Source organism: Neophocaena asiaeorientalis, unplaced genomic scaffold (genome assembly GCF_003031525.2).
Source record: "Neophocaena asiaeorientalis asiaeorientalis breed wild unplaced genomic scaffold, Neophocaena_asiaeorientalis_V1.1 scaffold72, whole genome shotgun sequence".
NCBI lineage: Eukaryota > Metazoa > Chordata > Mammalia > Artiodactyla > Phocoenidae > Neophocaena > Neophocaena asiaeorientalis.
The window spans coordinates 5,233,060-5,255,022 of record NW_020185336.1 but is presented as its reverse complement, the minus strand read 5'-3'; the positions used below and the strand labels follow the sequence as shown (position 1 = coordinate 5,255,022).

General features: G+C 34.0%; 1 protein-coding gene across 2 annotated transcripts in view; it reads left to right on the top strand.

The window, feature by feature from the left end:
• Positions 1-21,963, top strand: part of PSMD14 (proteasome 26S subunit, non-ATPase 14) — a 93,868-nt gene that overhangs the window by 46,647 nt on the left and 25,258 nt on the right. For both annotated transcript variants that reach the window (XM_024735988.1, XM_024735989.1), the window contains 4 exons: positions 6,655-6,726; positions 6,954-7,073; positions 9,397-9,467; positions 10,459-10,609. In XM_024735988.1, the coding sequence (XP_024591756.1) occupies positions 6,655-6,726; positions 6,954-7,073; positions 9,397-9,467; positions 10,459-10,609 (414 nt within the window). The remainder of the gene's footprint in view (positions 1-6,654; positions 6,727-6,953; positions 7,074-9,396; positions 9,468-10,458; positions 10,610-21,963) is intronic.

Genomic DNA, 21,963 nt, shown 5'->3' with positions numbered 1-21,963 from the left:
AGCTTTGTAGTAATTTTGAAATCAGGAAGTCGGAGTCCTCCAGTTTTGTTCTTTTTCAAGATTGTTTGGCTGTTGAGGGTCCCTTGAGATTCCATATGAATTTTAGGATGGGTTTTCTATTTTTGCAAAAGTTGTCATTGAAATTTTGACAGAGATTGCTTTGACTCCATAGATCACTTTGAGTAGTTTTGACATTTGAACAATATTAAGTCTTCCAGTCCATGAACATGAGATGTGTTTCCATTTATTTATGTCTTCTTTAATTTCTTGCAGCATTATTTTGTGGTTTTCATTGTATAAGACTTTCATCTTCTTGGTTAATTCCACGTATTTTATTCTTTTTGATGCTATTGTAAATGAAATTATTTTTGTAATATCTTTTTCAGATTGTTCATTATTTGTATGTAGAATTGCATGGTTTTTTATTTTTTTTTTAAACATCTTCATTGGGGTATAATTGCTCTACAATGGTGTGCTAGTTTCTGCTCCACAACAAAGCGAATCAGCCATACACACACATATGCTCCCACATGTCTTCCCTCCTGCGCCTCCCTCCCTCCCACTCTCCCCATCCCACCCCTCCAGGCTGTCACAAAGCACCGAGCCAATATCCCTGTGCCTTGCGGCTGCTTCCCCCTAGCTATCTACCTTACTACGTTTGTTAGTGTGTATATGTCCATGACTCTCTCTCGCCCTGTCAAAACTCACCCTTCCCCCTCCAGATGTGGCACATATACACAATGGAATATTACTCAGCCTTAAAAAGAAATGAAATTGAGCTATTTGTAATGAGATGGATAGACCTAGAGTCTGTCATACAGAGTGAAGTAAGTCAGAAAGAAAAAGACAAATACCGTATGCTAACACATATATATGGAATTTAAGGGAAAAAAATGTCATGAAGAACCTAGGGGTAAGACAGGAATAAAGATGCATGGTTTTTTGAATGTTGCCTTTGTATCCTGCTACTTTACTGAATTCACTTATTAGATCTAATGTCCTTTTTGTGGATTCTTTAGGCTTTTCTTTTTTTTTTGCGGTACGCGGGTCTCTCACTGTTGTGGCCTCTCCCGTTGCGGAGCACAGGCTCCAGACGCGCAGGCTCAGTGGCCATGGCTCACGGGCCCAGCCGCTCCGCAGCATGTGGGATCTTCCCGGACTGGGGCACGAACCTGTGTCCCCTGCATCGGCAGGCGGACTCTCAACCACTGCGCCACCAGGGAAGCCCTAGGCTTTTCTTTGTATAAGATCATATCATCTGCAAACAGAGATAATTTTCCTTTCTAACTTGAGTGCCTTTTATTTCTCTTTCTTGCCTAATTGCTCTGGCTAGAACTTCCAGTACTATGTTGGATAGATGTGGTGAAAGCAGGCATCCTTGCCTTGTTCCCCATCTTAGAGGAAATGCTTTCAGTCTTTCACCAACATGGAACATTATGTTCACTGTGGATGTTTCATCTATGGCTTTTATTATGTTGAGGTAGTTTTCTTCTATACCTAGTTTGTTGAGTGTTTTTTTCATGAAAGAGTGTTGAATTTTGTCAAATGCTTCTTCTGCATCAATTGAGATGATCATGTGGGGTTTTTTTCCCCCTTCATTCTGTTGTTGTGGTGTATTACATTGGCCAGTTTTTGTTTGTTGAACCATCAACCATCCTTGCATTGCAAGTTTTAATCCCACTCAGTCATGTGTATAGATAGTCCTTTGAATATGCTACTGAGTTCTGTTTGTTAGTATTTTGTAAGGATTTTTGTATCGATGTTCATAAGAGATACTGGTCTGTCTGTAGTTTTCTTTTCTTGTAGTGTCTTTGGTTTTGGTATCAGGGTAATGCTGGCTGGCCTCATAGAATGAATTAGGAGGTGTTCCCTTCACCAATATTTTTATCATGGTTTTGGTTATGATTTGATTTTTTTAATGTAAATCATTGATCTATCTGGGTAGTGATAATGTGACATGGAGAAACAAATTTAGTTTTAAATGTTTTCCATATTGAACAGTTAAAAAAGAAAAGATAAAGTAGAATATGTTCAATTCTATGGTAATAACTTTGAATCTAAATGAAATGAAACTTTCTGGAACAATATAATATTCCATCTAGTTTCAAGACAGGTAACCTGAATTTATTAATACCACTGCAGATGTTATAAAAATTAGCTCCAAAATCAGCGTCAGAGCCAAATGTTTCATTAGTGAACTTGTCCAAATTTAAATCTGAAGACATAGATAATTTAGTATATATACGTTTTATTACGACATAGAAAATGGGAAGTTGTAAAACTTTCCAATTCATTTTATACATCTAGCATAATGATATCAAAACCTGACAAATTTAACAGAAAAAAAGAAAATGTCAGGTCAGTCTCACTCATAATAATATATATAGTAATATAAATAAAAATTATATATAAATATATTTTAAATTTTAGTATAAAAATAGTAAATTAAACTTGAACAATTTATCCTGGAAAGGTGGTTTAATACTAGGAAATCTATTAATGTAACACATCACTGAAGAAAGGCAAGGTAAGTAAAATATAGTGGCCATTGTGGCTTCTTTTGCAAAAAGAAATAGCTATGTCACTGACAAATCTCACCAATCCTTTTGTTTTGTTTTAATTCTTATTTGTAAGCAGCATATACATGAATTTCCATTTTAAACCCATTATAGAAGGCCTTTAACAGGGGACTTTACCTCATTTATACCTCATTTATATTTTTTCATTTCATATTTTTTATTGTCAGTGTTGTGTTAGCTTTTTCTTCTTCAGAGATTTGGTAAGGTGTATATTCAGTTTTAATGTTTGTTGTGGTTACTTTAAATTTGTTCAGAAGACTCTCAAATCCATATTTCTGTAATAGTCTAAGTCAACACTTAAACAGATCTCTTTTTTCCCCTCTTATATGTCAAACAGAGAGTTTTGTATACTTCATTTCTCTCCATCGCCCTATATAGTTATTGGGTGAGATCTGTGGTTTTGAACTCTGGTTATTTATGTTATTTAGCTCTCTCTGTTTTTAACTGCTTTCAGTGGTCTTAACAAATTGTTTTGTATAATGGCTTTTCCATTTTTAATTTTCTATTTTTGATTTGTGGGGTCTCAACTGGATCATTTATTCAAAAAGTTCTTTGAAGGAAGATACATGGAATCATACTTTCTGAGCCCTTGTGTATATAGTAATATATTTGTGGGCCTTCAGACATTTTTTTTTTCATAGAGTGTAATGTTTTTGACTCCACAAGGTATCTCTCTTAAAAGTCTGAAACTTTGTTTCATTGTTTTCTGCCATTTAATGTTGCAAAGAAATACAAAGTCAACTGAGGTGCATTTTTTTCTTCAGGTTATGTAGTTTTTCTATTTGTATGGTTTTAGAAATTTTGCTTTATTCATGTAGTTAAGATTTACCTAAGACTTTACAATGTATATAACACTTTTCTTCATTGATTATTGCCTGACATTTAGTGATGCAAAAGTTGAATTGTTTTTCATTCAAGAAAGTTTTCTTCAGCTTTGTCTTATTGATGCTTTCCATTTCTTATTTTATTCTTAGGATCAACTGTATTTCTTAGCTTACATCTCCTTCCTTTCTCCTCTAGTATTATATTTTTAATAGTTTTCATCTATAACTTTTTTACTCTACATTCTAAGACATCTTCAAAAGTGTATGTTCTGTATCACTGAATTAAACTTGTCATAGTGTTATTTTTACCCTTGTTTACTCCAGTGTAACTTTAATTCTTAACTGTTTTTCATCTTTTCATCTTGGTCTATCCTCCAGTGTTCTATTTCAAAGATAAGAAATCGTCTTGTATTCTGCTGGTGCCAAATAGTTTTCCAGAATTTTGTATATGATTCCTATTTTTAAATGACTTTCCTCTCTTTGAATTATCTGAATGCTATTCCTCAGGAGTGTTTGCTGAAAGGCAATGTATGTAAATTGTACATTGCTCCACAGTTTTCTCAACTCAGGTCATCTTTGATCTACAGCTGTACTGGCTCTTACATAACTGTTTTAGCTCAGTTTCCAGGATATTTAATGGGGTTTTCTTCATTGCCTGGTTGTGTGCTATTCTGAACAGGTGAGCATGATGATAGAAAAATGATAGCATCTGCTCCAGAGATCCTTAACACATGTTCCATAGACAGTGTTTTACATGGGTTACTCTTTTTTTTTTTTTTTCTTTAGGTTGCAGTTCACTGCTACAAACCCTTCTCTACTTCTTTAAAAGTTGTTTTCTGGGAAATTTATTCTAACTAGATCAAGAAACAGAGTAGTAATAGAGTGAGAAGGGTAACAGGAAATATCACTGGCTCCTGTCTCAAAAAGCAACAATAGAGAAGCCAGCTACATGGTTTTCTGTTAGTATGTTTCTGAACCAGAAGAACATAGTGAGAGAGGAGCTAGCGATCTTTGTACTTGCTTGCCTATGGCTTGTTCTCTCTCCCAGGGTAACTGGTGGGTATTTTCCCTTCCTGTTCCATTGGCTTGCACTACCTTAACTTGTTCATTCTTTTTTTCCAACCAATACTTAGTGAGTTCTGTGTGCCAGGCACTTTGCTAGGTACTGGATATATATAATGCTGAACAAAACAGTGTTTCTTCTTTCATTGATGGCAGAAATAGTTTTTGAACTTTGTCAGTAATGCATTTTGGCAGAAATAGTTTTTGAACTTTGTCAGTAGTGCATTTTGGTGATGATGTGATGTTTTATTTCCCTATTCTTTTTTTTTTCTTAATAAGTATTTCCTGGCACATTGAGAAAGGCTGTATTAATAACTCTAGCCTAGATATCAGTTTTAACTTTTGTCATGGGCATTTTTTAAGTTGTTCTGAATTAGGAAATAACTTTTATGAATACAGTGTTCATTATCCTGACCTTAGGGTATTATTTCCCCAAAAACATCTTGTGACAACTAATTTACTATTTCTTCTCTTTTTTTCTTAAACTTTTTTAACTTTCTTAATTAGATGAATAAAATTATAATATCAACAAAATTATCTTGTTTTATGTGGTGACCTCAACAAATGTTTTGGCATGATAGCACTTTAGCTTACCTTAGAATTTTCATATCTATTTGAAAGGCAAGCAGTAAAGCTGCATTAGGTGATAACAATGAAGAATTCGTTTCTTTTTAAAATATGTTATCTGACATGTATTTTTAAACATAAAATTTGAAGGATTGAAGGATTTTATGTTTCTCACCACTTTGTATATAAGGAAATAGAGGTAATTTTTGTATGTGATGCTTATATTTAGAGAAAACTTATTCTAGAACTTTTCATACTCAGTGCTTCCAGTAAGTATTATGAGCTTTTAAACAAAACAAAAATCACAGAATTTGGCATATAAATAGACAAGAAGCACAAAGTACACACAGACCTATAAGTGTGAAATGTAATGAGTAAAGCAATTTTTTAATTTTAGTAATAAGCAAATCCACGAAAGCAAGATAGAATATTGACTTACAATTTAGATAGCTAACGTGTTCATTATGTAATTGTAATAGAGTTATTGTTGAGGAAAGGGAACTTTAAGCAAAACAGGACCTGACAATTAAAAGTCACATCTCTCGGGCTTCCCTGGTGGCGCAGTGGTTGAGAGTCCGCCTGCCAATGCAGGGGACACGGGTTCGTGCCCCGGTCCGGGAGGATCCCGCATGCCGCAGAGCGGCTGGGCCCGTGAGCCATGGCCGCTGAGCCTGCGCGTCCGGAACCTGTGCTCCGCAACGGGAGAGGCCACAGCAGTGAGAGGCCCGCGTACCGGGAAAAAAAAAAAAAAAAAGTCACATCTCATTTTAGTTTCCCAGGACTGCTCAGTATTAAAAAATAAGAAGCTTTCCATGTGCACTGATTGGGGCAGAATTAAATTTATAAGATTGTAGTCATCTTGAGGGTAAGGACTATATCTAAATTACTTTGTGTGGCAGAATGTTACACTAAATAGTGGTTTGGTGATTTTGATAAAGAAGATAGAATCCTTAGGGGGAAACTTAGTATCTTCTTAGGCTGTAATAAGATTAATAGTAATATTTGTTTTAAAGGTAGTTGTCAGGATTTGGAAGTATTTTCATGTTAGCTATACCAGTCTCAACCAGTTTGTTCACATCTGGGGCAGTTGTGTTAAATTTGATATTGTATAGGGGAGGGGAACAACTTCATCAGGTGAAGTGAAGAGCACGTTGTTCACAGCTCTTTCACCTAGGGATTAGAGGTCTTCTCCGCCCCTCACCCCCCACCCCATACCTAAGTTTCTGCAGAGATCCCATAGCCCTAATCTACATGCTGTCTTTAGCTGAAAATCAGGCTCAGAGAATTTACTGTTCGTGTTGGTCCTTCAGTTAATCAGTTTACATTCACGTTGGGGTAAGAAACATAGCTAATTGGTGCATTATAGTTATTTTGTAGTGGAGGTAAATTAGCATCGCTGAAAGATTCAAGCATTCTGTCCATTGGACACTTACCTGAGTACTAAGTTTGATGTTTTCTACAGGTTTGATATTTACAAGCTTGTTTTGATTGTGTTGTAGCTGAATACTTAACATGTTTCCCCTAAACTCTTTTAAAACAATCATGTTTAAATAACTTGTAACTTTTAAATTTTAAACTCATAAGTTCTTTGTATTTATAATGATTTGTATGCTTGTTTCTAGGGCCCACCTACAGATGCTCCTGCAGTGGACACAGCAGAACAAGTCTATATCTCTTCCCTGGCACTGTTAAAAGTAAGTGTTGAATGGAGTTACTGGCTTCAGAGAGTTCAGCTACTTTCTCTCTTTTACTTCGGAATATTTTTCATGTTAACCCTCTCACACATAAGCTGTTGTTTTAGGTGCATGTATAAAATAGAGTGTTTTATTTCCACTGAAACACAATTAAGTTATTAATTTAAAAGAGGGGGGTGGGTCCAAAGATCTCAAAGCTTTGTGTCTATATATCTTCCTCTTTACAGATGTTAAAACATGGTCGTGCTGGGGTTCCAATGGAAGTTATGGGTCTCATGCTTGGAGAATTTGTTGATGATTACACCGTCAGAGTGATTGATGTGTTTGCTATGCCACAGTCAGGAACAGTGAGTACTTTTTTGGTTGCCTGATGCAACTAAATGTGTTTCTTTTCTCTTTTCTTTTCCTGTGTAAAATAACTCTCATCATATTGTAATTTTCTCTTTCTGATAGAAAAATTCATTATAAGATTAATGATAGAAATTTTTAGACTGTATTGAATCAAATCATTGATCTTTTAAATGCATTATGAATTCCCTGTAGATCCACAAATTGAATGATGCTAACATTTAATCCCTTTACTTGTTCTTTCAGCTTTAACCAGCATAGTGTACTGGATTTATAAGTTAGTTACCTTAAAATAGTAGGATACTAGTTTGATTAGTTTGAACACTTGGTTCAAAAGATTTCAGAGACACTCTTGTTTTACGCGGGCCTCCCACTGTTGTGGCCTCTCCCGTTGCGGAGCACAGGCTCTGGACGCGCAGGCTCAGCGGCCATGGCTCACAGGCCCAGCCGCTCCGTGGCATGTGGGATCTTCCTGGACCAGGGCACAAACCGGCGTCCCCTGCATCGGCAGGCGGACTCTCAACCACTGCGCCACCAGGGAAGCCCCCAGAGACACTCTTAATTAGAGTTTCAACACACCTACATTATCTAGTCCTCATGTTTTGTTTTTATTGTTTTGAAATATCACCCTTTTTAAAATGTTCTGTGTATGGTGATAAATGACTCTTAAGCTTTTCCTATTCAAAATGTTAAGTTTAAAAAAAAAACAAAAAACCATGACAAACTTTAGTTCTTTTTGCCTTTTTCGCATGGTAATTTGTTAATGGACGAGCCATACTGCATACACATTTTGAAAGTCCTCTACTTTAATGCATTTAGAATGCATTGTTCTTTGTGGGAGTTTTTTGTTTTGTTTTGCTGTTTTGTTTAATGCATTGGACTTGTAGATAGGTATGTATTTAGATTTTTTTTTAATGGCCAAAAAACAATAACCATTTACTTACCTTCCAAAAAATAACACATATATCCTTCTCATCTACTTGCCTAAGAAAATATAATATGTATATTCGTCTGATGAATGTCCTTATGTGGATATCCATTGTAGTAAAGGGTTCTTAAGTTTTAATATCCTTTATTTCCTTGTACTGCAAGTGCTTGTTTGACAATATAAAATAGAATATTTGATCCCCATGTTCATTCTCTGTAGTAGAGTTGGAAAGTTTTTCTTCTAGCCCAGGAGTTAGCAGACTTTTTCTGTAAAGACATATATCTCTGTCTCATATTCTTGTTTTGTTTTTTTTTTTTTTAAACCACCCTTTAAAAATGTTAAAAAACATTCTTAGGCTGTAGGCAGTAGATTGCATACCCCTGTTCTTGATGATGCACTCTCAATTAGAATTCAAAATACTGTTTATTTTGGTAGGAAGAAGTGCTTATGTTAACTGGTTTGTTTAGGTAGATTAGACTTAAATTCCTGATGTTAGAGGAAAACCTTGAGGGAGCTATAATGGCAGTGATCTATCACTGGAGAGATAATATGAATGCCTTTAATTCTTCCATGTCCTAAAATTTTCTTTTGGTTGAACTAGCAAAATAATGCAGCATTTAAAAGACTTGGTTGCAGATTGCCTCTTGTGGGGAATATTTTGAGAATGCTGTTATATTTGAGGTAATATTCAAATGTATATATTTCCCTCCAATTGCCTAATCTACCAAGTAGTCCTAACTAAAGCACTGAACATCCTCCCCTCCCAACTCAGCCAACCAAAAAACAAATAAAAACAACTCTGGGAAACTATTAAATTATTTTCCTTCCTCAAGGTGTTTATATTACTGAAGAAAAAAAATAACCGACTTGAACTGTTGATTATTATAATAGCACAATATTTGTAGAACTTCAGATGAGATGGAAGAGGCCTAGTGCTTATCAGTTATCAGAGGATGATGTTAGGAAGTATGCTTGCCTAGACTGATCTAACCAAAAAATAGTTGGTTCACTTATTTGGTATTTCTGGTGTGTGTATATATACACACACACATTAGTCATGGCCATAAACTCTTTTAAAGGAGCCTAAAAACTATCTTAACTCAAAAAAAAAAAAAAAACTATCTTAACTCATTAGCTAACAGCAGTATGGTACTTGGCAATTTTTTTGTTTTCTTGGTACTTGGCAATTTAAAAAGTTTTATTGATGTGTGGTTTATAATTGAATGACATGAGTGGGTATCAAATATGGGTATCAAAACCTATTAACTTATTTTGGTATCCCAAAATAATATACACAGGTTTTTAGGCAGTAGCTTTTTGTTCATTTATCTTATAATATATTTTTTTTTCTCATTGTTATAGAAGCTAATCGTTTTGCTTTCTTTCTAAATCAGGGTGTCAGTGTGGAGGCAGTCGATCCAGTGTTCCAAGCCAAGATGTTGGATATGTTGAAGCAGACAGGAAGGTAAGTATTTCAAATGATCATATAATGGAATTATGGGAAATATTTTCAGAAATGTATCTCAGAATTTTACATGTTGGTGAATATCATTCTTAGGGAAAAAAAGCCACGTAATTAATGTAAAAGTATCACTGTCAGTGCTCTGCACCACCTATCTAGTATCTCTTTTCTCTAGAATCATAGAAATTTGCCAGTTAGGAAACTGCCTCATGTTAAAATTCTCAACTGTTACATAGTAAATTTGGACTGTAGCTTCCCACCGTTTAGCATATGGAGTTACTCTCTAGTCACTTATAATTGAAAGAGCTTGTATGTTCCAAAATTTGAGAGTTGCAGCTAAATAAAATTCTGAATATTTAATTATATTTGTAGTCATACTGAGTTTTAAAGACAGGGAAAGTACAATCCAAATATTGTTCAAGTTTTTTACCCCAGATTAAATCTCTCAATAGTTGTCATTCTCTTGCTCAAATTCTTCTACTGTGGAAAAAACTTCAAAATTAATGTTAGCAAAAGGCTCAGCAGCTGAGCAGAACAGTGCAAATTGGTTTTTGACTGAGTTCCTAGTTCTACTGCTGGTTTAATTGATATTTAATCCTTTCACAACAGTGGATCCTGGTGTCCATTGTTAAAAATGTACTCTGCCTGGAAAATCCAACTCCCAGAGCTAAGGAGTTAAAGAGTAGATATTTACTTGAATGCTGAAAGGGTAAAAACTGGCTCTGCGAAAGTGTGGTAACAAGGTGAAAAACTGAAAGCCTTATCTACCACTGCTAATGCGCATCTCTTAATGATAGCACTCCTTTGTCACACTTTTTCATTTCCATGTTTTCTGGATAATATGGTGTATGATTTCAGTGTTTCTAATGGTGCTTTTTCACACCTGTGTGTTTTTCATGTCTTCTTAATTTATACCGTTAGTGTGTTGTTTCTTTTCTATCATAAATGTAGTACTTATTCTGTTCTGAACGGCTGAATGCCCTCTTTGTTTCAGGCCTGAGATGGTTGTTGGTTGGTATCACAGTCACCCTGGCTTTGGTTGTTGGCTTTCTGGTGTGGATATCAACACTCAGCAGAGCTTTGAAGCCTTGTCGGAAAGAGCTGTGGCAGTGGTTGTGGATCCCATTCAGAGTGTAAAAGGAAAGGTAGAGTGGATTCTATCTTTATTAGCATCTCCTGCCACATTCTATTTACAGATACATCACATAAAAATCTATTTTGTTTAAAGCATGATTCTTAATTACACAAAAATACCAACCAAACAGAAAACTGTACCAGTTAATAAATGTGTCTTGGTATTATTATTAGCAATTTACCTATTTAGAGATTTGTTTCCACTTTAATTAGTCTAATTATAAATGTTTATCTTTAATTTTTATTTCATAGATTTAGGAATGTTAATCATACTGAAAGCCTTCTATATACATTTTATTAATATTTTAATAAACATTGCTGTACCTTCTTTTATTTTAAAATGGTGAATTTGGGATTGGCACATTTAAAAAATCTAAAGAGCTCTGTTTGCAGACATTGTGCAGGACATATTCTGCAGTTGTAGGTTCCAAATATTTTAGACAGTGAAAACTTGACCCAAACACTTGGTATCAACCGTTTGCATTTTTGGAGTGAGGACACAGATGAATGATTAGATATGCTAAATGATTCTGAAAAGAGATTAACTTGCAAAGCATATTGGGTTATAGTTGTTCTTTGTTGAAATCTTTTGTTCATGTTTAGTTCTTTTTTCCTTCTTTTTTTTCTTTTTTTCTTTCTTTTTTTTTTTTTTCTTTCTTTCTTTCTAGCCCCATATGCCATTTTCCTATTTCCTGCCTCATGACAGCAGGGAGCAGCTCTATTATCACCTTCACAGAGCTGTCTGCAAATGTGAGAGGCAATTCGATTTTGCTCAACCACAGGGAGAGTGGATTAGAAAAACTACAGAACATACAGAAATTGGCTAGGTGGTTACTGCTTTAAAATACTGCTGAGGTGTCTTGTTTGAGCATGTACGTCCATTGTAGTGTAGAATAATTGCTAAAATACAATCACAATACATTTATGGAATCCTTTTTATGGAGCTTTTACAAATAATTTTTGGAACACTTAAAAATAAATATTAGCTTATCAGACCTGGAGTTTGATAGTATTGCAGATTACATTTACATCTGCTCACCAGCTCAGACAAACTATGGCTGTTTAAACATGGAGTTTTTATCTGTCATGAATTTGAACACTTTCTGACATTATATTATTGTGATGAATAAAAATTGAGGTCTTTTCTAAATCTTGATCCTATTAGATGTGATTTAGCTTTTTAGAGGCAGAAACTAGCCACAAAAACAATAATAATAGAAACTGATAATACTAGGCAGTTCTGAATGGGTAACTTCTGAGGCTTGCTATATAACTATATTTCAATTTATTTACTTTCTGTTTTACTAAGTGTATTGTTATTTAACTGATATAGATAAAAGGAGTTGAAAATCTTTGACATTTGTTAGTTTTATGAACTAAAGTACAGTATAATATTTAAGTTTAATTCTCTGATAATTAAGATACCTTATAAAAAAGTAACCCATAAGTAACTCATTTAAGTAATAATTATTATTTTAGAAATATAATAGAATTATCTGATTAAATTCCCATGCCACAATATATACTACTAATAATTGAAGCTTAATTTTAAACATAATTAGAATTCTGTTTTGTAGTTTTAGTGTGACTTTTTAGGATACTTAACTCATGTGATGGTGGCTGCTTTGAAAAGGAAAATATAAACTTAAATACAATGAAAGAAAGCAGTTTCAAAATAGAATGTAAATAAATGAATATGTGTTTTGGTTATCTTGTTTATAGTATTTTAAATGGCAGTTTTAGTTTCCAAACCTAGTTTTTAGTTTTCCAAACCTAGTATTATATAACTGTGGAGTTTGCATTGTTTGTTTCTAATTAACCATGATTCAAAGAATGCATTTCATTAAAAAATATACTTGTATCACATGACTCTGTTGTCATGTGGTAAAATGCAGTATTTAAAAATATATATCAAAAATTACTTTAGGAAATTACATGTATCGCTGTCTAGTTTTATATGTCATGAAAACAATTATTTGGAAAAAATTTAGTATAAGCATCTATCACTGATGATTCGCATCACTTGTTGTTCCTAACGAGATCCATACAATTATATCACCTCAAATAAGGATCCATTTTTTTGTCAATAAGGTAACTTCATTTATAAGGTGTCTGAGTTTGGTTATAATTTATAGTTCTCTCAGTGTCTCAAAACTGAATTAAATTAAATGTTAGTAAGTCCATGGCCAGAGTGTTCTAGTTAAATCATTATACTTAAGAATATAAACTTACAAGAAAATGAAGAGTAACATAGGACTCTCCCTTCCCTTTCCCTGCACATGATTTATCAAAGCTGTCAAAATATTTAGCAAGGCAATGATTAGATCAAGAGTTAAATGACAATCTATATATAAAGGATTTAAGTGGGTGTCTGTTCTTTTAATACCTCTTTCTTGTATATTTTTATATTTTCATTTTTGTAAGTCCCAGTATTATCTCTGTTTTTTTGAGTGATTAGGTAAAAATGGATTCTTTCTTTGTAATCTCAATTGATTCAAACTGGTTGATTTCCTTTTATAGTGACTTGACTTTATCTTTATGGAATTATTGCTATGTGCCAGGTATTATGGCAATAATCATTTGAACTTGTCTCATTTATTCTTTTTGATCATTCTGGAAATAGGTTCTATTATTCCATTTGTCAATGAAAGGGTATAAAAATTTAAGGTCAAAAAGATTACTTTGCCCAAAATCATACTATTATGTATTAAGCAGCAGAACAAGGATACAAATCTAGGTCTATAAAATTTCAGAACTCAAGCTGTTTACTGGCTCTTTAATATTAGACAGTTATGAATAATGTAATGAGAATAACTCAGGAATGGAAAATGAGTACCAAAGTCATTGCAGGGCCTTTTCTTAATTTACGTGTGTAGATATCATTCCCTTCAACATAAGTCAAGAGGAAGGAGCTGCACAGTTTCTCAGAGTTCTCGAGAGTTCTGTGTACTATTTTTAGTAGATATTATATATTAATTGATTTTCTCATATAGTATTTTTCTATTAATTAAAAACAGTTTAGACAGACTCACATCTGTCAGCTTTTGTGACATCCCTAGGACCAAACATTGAGACCAGCATAAAAAATAAAATGTACTATATGATAAAGAATCCATATCACTGTATATCACATAATCTTGGAAATGTTTAAAAATGATACAGGCGAAAAATCAATGATAATAACATTTGTAATTTAAATGGAGTGTAAGCTTATAGAAATTACCAGCAAGCTCCACTCAAAACTTACCAGTGAAATAGTTTTTAAGATTCTGTTTTAGTTTACTTGTAAAGAAAACACGTATTAAAATATTTTAAACTTCAGTTCTCAAGTGGTATGGTGGCAACCTCTTGCTTAATGTTTTGTTATCTTGTATATTCAGCCTACACCTGGACTTAATCCAGCAACAAATTTAGAAGTAAATTCAACTTGTAATATGACTATACTTCTTCATTAGGGCAAAAAGAACAGTCACTTTGTGCAAAGTCATAAAACTAGCCTACAACCATGACTACTTTTGAGAACTAATTTTCTTGTCAGGATTCCTGTCAGTAAAATGTTCACATGTTACCTGCTAACTCCAAACAATCTTTGTGTCTGTTCTCTATTTTGAAAATACAATCACTAAAACCCCTTTTATCTCAAATAAATCTTCACACTGGCTGGACTTTCTTGAAGATTTTTTATTTACTTTGATTGGAAATACTCAATGGGCTTCTGAAAATGTGGTGTTTAGTTTCAGATCAACTCATCATCAGGTATTTCTTAAGTACAGCTGATATGCCTGTATGCTAATGATTTGGGGATACAAATTAAATAAAAAATGGTCTTAGTCTTTTTGAGAAGATAAGTCATATACATTTAGTGTCACTAGTGAGCCAGACAACATTCTGCTAGTTATGTGCTGGTAATCCTACACTGCATACTGATATAATGCAGATTATACTGGTACTGCTTTGTTTCTGTAACTAAGTATTAAATTGGTTGCTAGTGACAAATGATTCAACAAATACTTATCTAGAACCTTTTATGTGTCAATATGCAATAAAATAGTACTTGTATAGCAAACATAGTAAATGCAGATTAAAAGTAGGCAGAAATCAGTGTAGACTGCATAAAGTACATGAAGTTTGGACTGAATTTTAAGGACACCACTCTGTTATTGTTGTCTTTTAATCAGCGTTTTACAGAAAAGGTAGGGCTCTGAAGAGTAACTACAAAACATAGAGGAAAGAATGAGGGAATGTATGTTATAGGAGCTTACCTTTTATTTTCAGATATCTAGAAGGTCATGTCTTTTTCAAGGTAAGGGGGAAAATATTTTACTTATCCAAGAAATTTTGTATTCGAAAGTTTTAAGATGGTGACAATTTTAAACTACTCCACTAATAGTTTTGTTTTAGCATTTTCTTATTGCTATTAAAAATTATATACCATAAAGGCTGGGCATAAAGTAAAGAGCACAGGCTTCGGGATCAGGCCTGTATTAGAATCCAATTTTTATCTCTTCTTTATAGCATGACCTTGAGCAACTTACCTAATCTTGAGCTTCAGTTTTCTCATCTGTTAAACAGGGATTTTAGTAACTATCTCATAGTATTATATTATGAATATTATAAAGTGATATATGTAATCATTACAGGGCACATGCATATAGAAGGTGTGCAATAAATATCACTTTATTATTCTGAAGATTAAAATAATTGATACTTAACAGGAAAAACAACTAGCATATTTAAAAAAATAGAATGTGAGCATTTCTGAAAATGTTGTTAAGAACAAGTCTATAAATTAATTACTAACTTGCTCACTTTAGGAAGATGAAGGTAATAATTACAAAAGAAATGAAAACTTTCCCGTTTATATTTTGTACGTTCAGACGAATTTAGGAACACTCTTCTGATTCAGCTGATTTTTTTATTGAGCACTTACTGTTTTTCCAACATATTTCTCTGGGGCATGCTGATGAAAAAGAAAATGAACATATTACTTTAAAATTCTGGCCTTTGAAATGATGGTTGTGATTGAAACCGTTTTGTGTTTCATTCACCTGTCTGTATGTTGTCTCTCTCACAAGATTGGAGCTTTGTTTAAGGGAGAAATGTTTCCATATCTTGGAATTGATGCAGTGTCTGCAAAAAGTAGTTTTTTTAAAATAAATGTATATAAGGTAAAATCAGGAATGAATGTTTCAGTGGTCAGCTAGCTGTTACCAATTCAGACTTTTAGCATATAAGAAAACTGTAACTAATTTTGTGAGGTTAAGTAATTTGTATACATTAGCGGTGATCACTTATTAAATGAGTGAAACATGAGATTGACAAGGTCAGTGAGCCAGTTTGTTCATAGACATTAACCTTGATGAATCCGAGCCTTGTGTAATCAGAGTTAGAGTTCAAGTTTATCATGTCATTTGTCTTCCAAAGGTAGTGGAAGATATTTAGAATAGCTGTCATTCATAAGATTTTCTGTTGATCAGTATCCCATAAAGGTTAATTAGGGCTGAATAATTCTTATCTCAAATTGTATATATACACATACCTTTCCTTTGCCTAGTTTTTCAGACTGAAAGAGAAAAATAGAAAATAGGACACATAAAAATTCTATTTCCATTCCTAATATAGCTCTGTGAGCATACTCATCCAACTCTTGGAACAAGGTTAGTTACTATATTATCTTTTGTTTGTGTCCTGTTTTTTACTCCTAGTATCAATTTGAAGTTTTATAACACTCTTAGACAATCTGTGAGGATGTCTAAGAAAATATTTTAGGTGCTAATGTGCATGTACTATTCCTGATAGACTTAATAGTCTTAAATTATAACATTAATTTAGCTGATAAATCAGAAATTGTCAGCTAAGAATTTTAAACCAATTTTATGTTTAAAATTCTAAGAAGCATAAATCTGATATAGAACTAACAGTTCTTAGTTTTGTTCTTTTAATTTAGAGCTTCTGTATTAGTAATATAATTTCTGAGCTAATATATTATTGTTTAGTAATTGCTATGCATTTGAGTGATAGACATCTGCTTCAAATTAGTTTGAATTCAGCTGTTTCTGTAAAGATATAGGAAAACCTTTAAAACAATGTCCCATTATCTATAAGAATATTATTTATTGACTCTTTTGCCTCTTGAATGCTTTTCTTTCCCCAATCTAACGATCCCTGGTCATTCATTCAACAGACATTTATTGATCATTACTGTGTGCCAGGCATACAGTGGACACACTGGAGAGTAAGATCTACTCCCTGTCCTTAATGCCAGTGTTGTACCGGAAAATGGAAACTATGACTTTGTATAAAAGGCCTTTGCGTAGCCCGTGTATATTAATTGTTTAAGATCATATTCAAATGATTTGACATTAACCCTTGTTAATTGTGAGGATGTTTCTGGGCCTGGGACTTAGTTTTGGCGGATTTAGTCTGTTGTTATCACTAATTTCCTGAAGAGGGTAGAATTGATTGTGCTGGTGAATTTTCTTCTAAGTCATAGTTGATTATTATTCTAATAATCAGTAATTATTCTTAGACTAGTAGTAAGCTTTTCAGTAGATGCCCACTGCCACTTTTTACATGCCAAATAGCTTTTCTGTATGCAGTTTTTATTCCTAATTAAACACAAGTCAGTGCTTTGTGATGTTTGAGTGTTTCATGAATTCAAAACTGAGCGGTGGTAAGGAAATGGGAAGTATATATTTTGTAAAGCTAGTGATTAGATTTTTATAGATAATGAATTTGTGGGGGCATTCGGTGGTAAATATATAAAACGGTAACCAAAGGGACTTCACTGGCTGCCTAGAGGTTAAGACTCCGTGCTTCCACTGCAGGGGGTGTGGGTTAGACCCCTGGTCAGGGAACTAAGATCCCATATGCAGTGCAGTGTGGCCCAAAAAAAACCCCAAAAAACGTAACCAAAAATGCTTTCTTGGAGCTTTTCATTTTAATAGATATTTATTCTGCACCATATTAGGTGCCCCAGGTACTCTGCTGGGGAATGGATATTCAGTGGTGGATAAGACACAAACCTTGCTGTGAAGTAACTGAATCTAAGAGTGATCTTTTCTTGCATTTGTGTTAGGATAACTGTTACATCAAATAGCTTGGTGATGAAGAGTACTGGCTTTGGCATGCTGTGTACGTACAAATGATAGTGGTGTCACTTACCTGGTTGTCATCTCATTTAATGTATTCAAGTCCTCGGAACCTCAGTTTCCTTATCCATAAATTGAGAATATTAATACCTACCTCTTGATTGTTGAGTATTAGACAGTATAATTTCTATATGATATTTTAACAAGCCCAATAAAAATATGTAAAAGTGATAACATAGCAAAGTAATTGACCTTTGCATATTTTTCCCACAAAAAGAACTATATTTTTTGAGAGATGGCAGTCTGAAGGATATATTTGTATTTTTCTTTGAAGGTGATGTTAAAGCACAAGAAATGTATGTTAAGTCTTTTATTTCCCTTATCCCCTCCCTACTGCCTTTCTAACATGGGTGAGCCCTAGCCCTTAATCTCTAGAGCCTTTTATTCCTTTACTTTATGTGGAACTGTCAATAAGCATACCAACTGTGTTGCTTTCATTTGTCTACTAGAGGGGAATCTGAAGTCACTTGCTCATTTTATGTTGGCTGACAGAGTAGCCACCAGATAGGATTGGTACTCTGAGTTGGTTATCTGACCAGTGACCCAGAGATGCTAGTATCTTGTAGCTCATTAATAGTCCCTGAAGAGTTCAGTTTTTAAGTTCACTGTTTATTCATCACCTATAATTCTAGAAATACCTATCATAGAGGAGTATCAAAATTCTAGGCATATTGTCATTTTTTTAAAGAGATAATATTCAGTATAGCTGTTACATTTTTTCTTTATTTTATTTAGGAATTTTCCTAGGGAAATATGTCTTTAAACGTCTCTCCCTAATTTCCTGTTGGTATTTTCATATGCCAAATGTCTGTGGATACCAAATTTATAATTCTGATTTGATTTTGAGGGTGGCTTTTTTCTAACTTTAACATTGTATTGCAGTAGCAGTATTCTGCTTAGTTTACTGGTCAGGTTGAGTGCTACAAGAAGCAAACGCCAAAATGGGATTCAATCTGTCTGACCGTGTGGAAGGAGAAAGAGAAAGTAGGATTGGGTAGGAAGAGCGTCAGACTGCAGCATGTTCCTAAGAAAGTTTCAGCCAGGCTGTTGGGGAGTCCTTGAGACAGTTGTCCTTTAGAAGAAGCCCTTATTTGGCAGGAATGGCTAGGTTTGTAGTACCCCTGCTGTGCTCAGACATTGGCTGGGAGTAGCCCAAGGGAGGTTTGACCTGGGGTGAACCCCCAGAGGGATCCAAAAGTGTAGCATCTGGAGTTTGTGAGTCAGCTATGCTCTCTACAGTAGGTTCTATTGAAAGGAGATCTGAGCTAGGCAAGTCCATGAGCACCATAGTTAAAAACACTGAGAACTATAGTGGTAGGTACACACATATTATTTCATTTAATCTTATCATTAAATGGTGTCATTCATGAGCAAATGGAGACATTGAGAAGTTAAATAACAGTTATCTTAGCTCAATAACTAGCAAGTGTTAGAACCAGAATTCTAACTTAGGCAGGCTTCTGACTGCAGTGTCTTAAGCATTTAAATACCTATACCATACTGAGTACATGCATACACTGTAAAAATTTTGCTAAATTTATTTTATGACATAACTATATTCTTTTTAGAAAGTTTCATGGATCTAAAAATGTTTAATTACCTTTCACCATACTAGTTTTTAGAGATCGATTTGTTTTTATTAAAGTATATATATCCAAAACGGTGGCTTTACTGTTTGCATTTTGATGCATGTCTTCACTTGTCAAAAAAAATACGTTATGCTAGTTATACTCCATCCCCTTTTCTCCCAATATATTGAAGTTGTACTACAGATCTCTAGCTACAATAAGCAATTCTCCAAGGATGAAGAAAGAAAATGTACATACACATAGGAATTTCTTTTCCAGAGCTAAAATTGACATTTTATAAATAATTTCCATGTTGCAAAGTTGAGACTAAGAAATCACAGCAATTCAGTGATATGCATTTGGCATGAGTCAGTTTTAGTTCTTAGTGCTTTTCATTGGAAATGGCATAAAAAGTAAGATTTCTTTGAATTTTTTATGCCGTGGGCTTACAAGAGACATAAGATGTTTTTCTCTTATAGATGCCTGGCAGTGCACGGCAGCAGAAGTAACGAACTGGTCACAAACCCCAGCAGTACTTCCCAGGTCACATGCACCCTTAATTTTTAAAGAATCTAGAAACAACCTAAGCAGTTGATAACAGGTCATTTCTAGGTGATAAAGGGTATTTGATTTCCACACCTAGCATTTTTATAGTCATTTAGAGACTTATTTATGGTGGTGGGTTTATATGTGTTTAAATATGTAACCTAACTGGTCACTGAATTGTAACTCTTCTTTTCTTGATGTTTGACATTGATTTTGAGGTCTGAATTTTTTTTTCAAGCTTTTTTTCTTCCAGCTCATTTTATATATAAACACTTCCCATAGTCATTGACTTCAATATAAGGGCAGCTGGGAATGCCAAGGGCAGCTGGGAATGCCAAAGGCAGCTACTGTTAAACAAAAAAGGAGAGGGGGGTGGGGAGGGAGATAAATTATGAAGTACAGCATCTACTGCCAGAAGTGCTTGTGCATTTTTCTTTCAAACACCTTTGAATTAAATTAATTTTACAAGCTTTACTTAAAAATTAGTCTCCTTTGAATGTAAAAATTGGGAACCATACATTGGTGCTTTAGAAATTTAGTCTTTCCGTGACCTAGCAGTTGATATGAAAACATGAATTTAAAAATAAATAGCATATTGGATAAACTGTACCATACTCATGAAAGAAGCCAAAAAATTATGGATTAAACTGAATTTGAAAATAATTACAGTTTTGTGTCCTAAACCAGATTCGTTGTTAAAATGAAATGATAGGTCTTTGACCCTTGGGTGTGCTTGGAATAAATGTGGAACACAGTATTGTTTTTAAAACTATTTTGCTTTTATAAGCTAAGACAGATGTACAAAAAAAATGCAGTTTTTATTTTGTATTGGCAGCTTCCAAATATTTAGTATCTATTTCCAAGAATTGCAATTAGTAAAGCAACCATGGTACTGAAATCTGCACATCCCACAAGCTAATTATATTTGCAAGGTCAGAGTGAATACATATTTTCAGAAAAATAAAGGGTTATATAAATATGTGTCTTCTACTTGGCTGTTATATCACAGTTTGTTGATCTGGGGTATAATGTGTACAATTCACAAATTTGTCTGATAACAGAAAGTGGTGTGTGATTGTGTTTATTTTACTAACCAGTATATTCACAGCAATCACTTCCAAATATCTCTCCAGTAAAGATGTGTTAATTACAAAACAGACAAGGTCTTCTATTATATTAAAGCTACTAACAAGAAGACAGCAGGAATCACACATGTAAATAGCATCATCAACCCCTATTTTAGTCCTCTGTTTTGATCTGTGAGTTGCGCATAGACCAAAGGTGCTATTAAAGACTGAGTGTATGAAATAGGCAGCATTATATGAACAAAATTTATTCAACAAGAAAACAGACCTTTAACATGAATTTAACAAGCCTGAGAAATTATAAACTATCATATGCTGCAGATTCATGCAGTGATAATAAACAAAAAAGGAAAGTAAGAGGTTTCCCTAAGCTAGCCAAACTGCTAATGGTTTTGTTATAAGCTGTCTACTGTTGCAGTGACCTCTGAAAAGTCTCAAGGCACTTGTACCAGAAAAAATTAAATGGTCAGGCCGGTGAATGGAGATTCAATGTGGTGCGTAGGACTGCAGCATGGAAAGGAATTATAAAAGTCTAGCTTCATATTCCTGAAAATATTTGTCATACTTTAGCTTGGAAGTTTTTGTTAGTACATATTAAGGGGTAGTTTTTGGGCAAAGTTTTTTGGCTAAATTACTTTTTGGATTTATAACCTTATAAGACATAAGCTGAACTGGTTTAATGTATATATACTTTAAAACAAACCATTTAGAAAATTCATATAGCCCCCAAAAATGAATTTTTCCCCTGCCCCCCTCCCATAACTTAATTAATCCTTGGGGGTTCTTTGTTCAGTCTATTGTATCTAAGATTTCTGTTCTCATCCATGGAGTGACCACTTTGCTGTCATTCTGTTGCATCATGCTGTAAATACATAAACATGGAGAAACGCCTTCAGCCTATACACACCTCCAAGTGCTCACCAAGGCTTTTTCTTGAATCTTACTATGGCATAATTAACACCTTCTTCACCCATTGCTCATTAGTGCACTGGACATTAATGAGTCTATTTTGATA